General features: G+C 42.7%; 1 protein-coding gene across 2 annotated transcripts in view; it reads right to left on the bottom strand.

Annotated features, from left to right (window-relative positions):
• Positions 1-2,014, bottom strand: part of nr2f6a (nuclear receptor subfamily 2, group F, member 6a) — a 14,634-nt gene extending 12,620 nt beyond the window's left edge. For both annotated transcript variants that reach the window (XM_017431353.3, XM_017431355.3), the window contains exon 1: positions 1,468-2,014. In XM_017431353.3, the coding sequence (XP_017286842.1) occupies positions 1,468-1,736 (269 nt within the window). In that variant the 5' untranslated portion in view covers positions 1,737-2,014. The remainder of the gene's footprint in view (positions 1-1,467) is intronic.
• Between the last annotated feature and the right edge of the window lie 2,445 nt (positions 2,015-4,459).

Below are 4,459 nucleotides of genomic sequence, written 5' to 3'. Positions count from 1 at the left end.
TCATGTCGCAAACCCACACGTAAAGCAGCGTCATGTCGCAAAACGGAGGTTCTTCGCAAAATAGTTATTTTTTCTTCTTATTTATCACTTACATAAACTGAATGTATGCAAAGTGACAACACTAATACATTCGTCGTAGCCTACGTTATGAAATATTTACATGAATCATTGATACAATTATGATAGAGACGATAGAAGAAAATACTTTTCTATCGTCCCCACGATATGTATCGTTATATCGCCCAGCACTAGTCCTTTTCAAAGTAAATTTCTTAAAAACTAACATGGAAATTAATAACATTTGAATTTCATAAAAATGCTGAAAAAACAAAACAAAAAAGTAAATAAGGGTCTCTGCCTTCATGAGAGGAAATTCATTAACTCATATATAACTCAACATAAGTCAATATATCCAATAAGCTGCCGTTGTTCTAGTTTTACCTACACTTTAACAATGTTTTATTATTTCAAAGTGGGATACTTTCCCATTTTCAACAAATGCATTGCCATGCATTTCCGATTTTTCTATAAGTTTCACTCAAATCCATCCAGTGGTTCATGAGAAATTCCGGTGACAGACATGAACGTATGCACACACACACACACACACACACACACAGAGACATGAACAAAACCATTATCATCTGCCTTTGTCCTTTGGCATCCGGCAATAAAAAATATATAGTTTGTAACATTATGAAACTAAAGATCTATCAATAATAAATTGTTGATACATACTAGTATTTTTTACAAGTTGCAGAAAGAATTCATTGAATGTCCATCTAAAACTGATTCACTTTTGGAATCAACCCAATTCAAGATGGCTGCAACAGCCAAATGACCTAACCCTGATCAGCTGAACAGTTATTGTGCCAAAGCCTTGTGTGGTAGTAGCTGAGAGTGATTCACAACACATACCCTAACCTAACCGTGACATCTGGAAGTATTGCATAAGCATAACGTTCTTTTCAATAGTTGGCCAGATTGGCTATAATTCATCATTTCTCACCATAAAATGATCTAAAACGCTGACATGACCAGCAGCAGAACGCTAAACGCTAGGCCTTTTAATTTATAAAATGGAGAAATAATCCCAAAGGTTTAAAAAAGAACACTATGGAGAAATACATTTGGTAAGTTTCTGCAACCGGTCTAATAGGCCACAATGGTGATTTATGTTTTTTTCATTTTATAACAGCATATTCCACTGCATTGTGAGCGTCCCCCTAAAAAATGCTCTTAATAAATCTCCCTGTTTACTGTTCCCCTCTAATAATTGAATGGGATTGTCACCCTTGTAGCAGACCCCATTTATACAAAGTATTTAAGTAATATTGAGTTGTGGCTTCTTTTTTTTTGCAGCTCTGGACTCATTTTACTTAGAGGAGAAAGGAAAAGAAATGGCTCTTAGCCCTGTTCTTAGCATAAGAACAGCAAAGAATACAACTCCCATGATGCCTCTGTCACCTGCACGTGTAGCTGAGGTTCCGCCGGACACTCCTCTTGAAGAAGCTCTTGCAGCCCTCGCAGGTGAACACTCCGTAGTGTTTCCCGCTGGACTTGTCCCCACACACCACGCAGTCCACCACGCAGGCCTTGTCTTCGTCCCCGGCTTCCATGTCGCTGCCGCCCGCCTGGGGGGAGCCGTCCTCCTCCTCCCCCCTCAGGTAGCCCTTGTCCCCCAGGCCGTTGGTGCCCCCGTTGGGATCTCCCCAGCCCCCACTCACCATGGCCATCGCTTGGTTACCGAACCACCGCAGAGGAAAACGGGGACAGGCAGCCAGGGATTCTGGTTGCTGTCAAAAACAAGGGGTAACATAAAAACCCCGGAGGTCAGGAGTTCGTGTGTTCTCCCCCCCTCACCTGGACGGATTCAGTGGTTCCTTCTTCCCTGCGCTCTCATGTCAGTTCAAACATTAGCTAAACCAAAAATGTCACCAGGGTAAAATAATTAAAAAAAAGAGTTTGGCAGTAAAACAGTTCGGTCTCCTCCCACTCCACTATGACCTGGAAACAATCTTGAATATGGGAACTTTTAGTTCGGCATCCCTGCGGGGGTTGAAGCCTCCCTTCGGGCTGTTAGCGTCCTCTGAGCCGGAGCCCGGCTGGGGGAGAGGTCCCGCACTCCAGCCGAACCTTCAAACACAAAACAACGAGTCGCCTTTACAGTGCACTTTTTACGAAATCACTCCAAACAAGCTCACACTTAGGAGCTAACAACACACAGGGTGGAAAAAGGCTAACCTAATTTCGTCGGGCTCCACTTAATGTTTCCTGTCAGTCCACGGCTCTTTCTCTGTAGCAACAGTAATGGCTGAAAAAGGACCTCAGCGTAGCTAGCCTTAGCACATGCCTGGAGAGGATTTGACCGCCCCGCTCAAGTCCCACTCACTTTACACACAAACGGTGATTATTCGACACCTCTTTTAGTTTAACTTCTTCCCCCAAAAAAATAAATAAAGTGCGAGCATACCTGAAAGCAAACACTTAAAACGCCCTGTCTGCGTGGCTTCCCTCGCCGGAGAAGTAATCGCCCCCTTTTTGTTTTCTCGCGCTAGATGATCTTCCTTCCATCCAGGGAGGGTGAGAGCTCGGCTCCCCTGTTCCGCAGCGACCCTTTCAGCACATCGCGAGGAGGCTCCACGTCGAGCACGTCGCTTTCCGTGTGCACGCGGGGCTGCTGCTTCCTCGAGGCGACGGCAGCTGCTGCGGCGGCGGCGGCGGCGGCGGCGGCGGACGAAGGCGACGCGGACCGCCCGTGGCTTTCACTCACATCCAAAACATTCAGGCACATCCGCGGCATGGGAAGTGTGTCCGCTTTCCACACTGCTGTGTGGCACCAGCGCTCGGTTCGGCTGTGACAGTCTGCCGTGCGCCGCTTCCTTCCTCACACACAGGATGGTAAAAGAAATTCAGAGACAGGGGTCCAGGTTAGGTGCATATAGATGCTCCCCGAAGGCGATCCGAGCTTCTCCCATCAGTCTTTTGTTAATGCTTTTCCACCAAGAACTAATGATTCGTGTATGGCAAGCTGTTTGTGCATTTATTTCAAATTCTCGACATCAAGCCTCATTTTCGACAGTTAGTTCCCGACTACAATCAACTAGTTGCACATTTGGTCACACTGGTTAATGTTTTGGTCCACTTGTTCAACACCTTTTGCCAACGAGTGGCGCTTTTGATGTACTAGTTGGCCTAGAAGTCATACAAATTAGAGATGTCCCAAAAGTCCCAACTAGTTGGCTTTTTAGACGCACTAGTGTAAAACTGGACCAAACTAGTCAGCGACTGTGTCATACAAGCTGTTAGCTAGCGCCAAAAACCCGTAACTTGTCTTTAGATAATGCTAACTTTTTGACTAGTGACTGTCAAATATGTGCACTAGTTGACTAGTACAAGTAAAAAACATAACTATTTGACTAGTAAACAATAAAATGCTTATTAGTTTGTGTTTTTGTCCTTACTAGTTAACAACTGCAGCTAAGAAATATAAACTAGTGTGTCTAAAATGTTTACTAGTAAAGCATATTTACTAGTCAACTTGAGCGAGTTATTTTGGCTTTAGGTAAGGCCAAAGGTTAGTGCCTAAAATATTGATTAGTAAACCCAAAAAACAGGTTCACTGGTTGAAGCTTTTTTGAAGTTAACTGCTTCAGCTAAAAATGTCAACTAGTTGTTTAGTGCACCTAAAATGTTGACTAGTTAGGCCAAAAATATGTCAGTTAGTCAACTAGTGAGCATTCTAGTTATTAGAAGTCTGTTAGTTAAAGGTTTTAGGTTGCACTAGTTGATTACTGACTCTCAAATGTGTGCATTAGTTAACTAGTACAACCTAAGATTTTAAAAAGTAGACAATAAAATGCTCACTAGTTGGTGCATTTTATTCTATCTGTGCACCTAAAATGTTGACTAGTTAACTAGTAAGGCCTAAAATGTGTCAACTAGTTGACTAGTGAGCATTTTAGTGTTTAAAAGTCACCTTGTTAAATTGTTAGGTTGCATTAGTCAACTAGTAAGCACATTTGACAGTCACTAGTCAACAAGTGGGCGTAATTTGTGTTGACTAGTCAATCTGTAACAGTTATTAACGCCTACTAGTTAAGGACACAGTTGTCTACTAGTTTGGTTCAGTGATCCAGTAATTAAAAAGCCAATGAGTTGAGACTTTTGGGCTACTAGTGCAAAATGGCTGACAGTATGACTTCAGCTCCTAACTAGTTGGATAAAAATGCCAGTTGTTGACAAAATAAGTGTTACTAGTAAGAGTGTTTGTTGGACTTAAAATATTGCTTGATAGCGAGGGTGTTCAATAAATACACAAACGGCTTGCCATACATCTTTATGTGTGTCTGTAAAGCCTTTTCCTGTGGCTCTAGGGGAAAGGGGGAAAAGAGATGGGTGCTGCTCTTGTCCATTCCCCTTCTTTCTGAGATCCAAATCAGATATAGGTTTTAATATT

The sequence above is a fragment of the Kryptolebias marmoratus genome, linkage group LG20 (genome assembly GCF_001649575.2).
Source record: "Kryptolebias marmoratus isolate JLee-2015 linkage group LG20, ASM164957v2, whole genome shotgun sequence".
Taxonomy (NCBI): domain Eukaryota; kingdom Metazoa; phylum Chordata; class Actinopteri; order Cyprinodontiformes; family Rivulidae; genus Kryptolebias; species Kryptolebias marmoratus.
The sequence above is the reverse complement of the archived record's forward strand: the minus strand, read 5'-3'. Positions and strand labels throughout refer to the sequence as shown.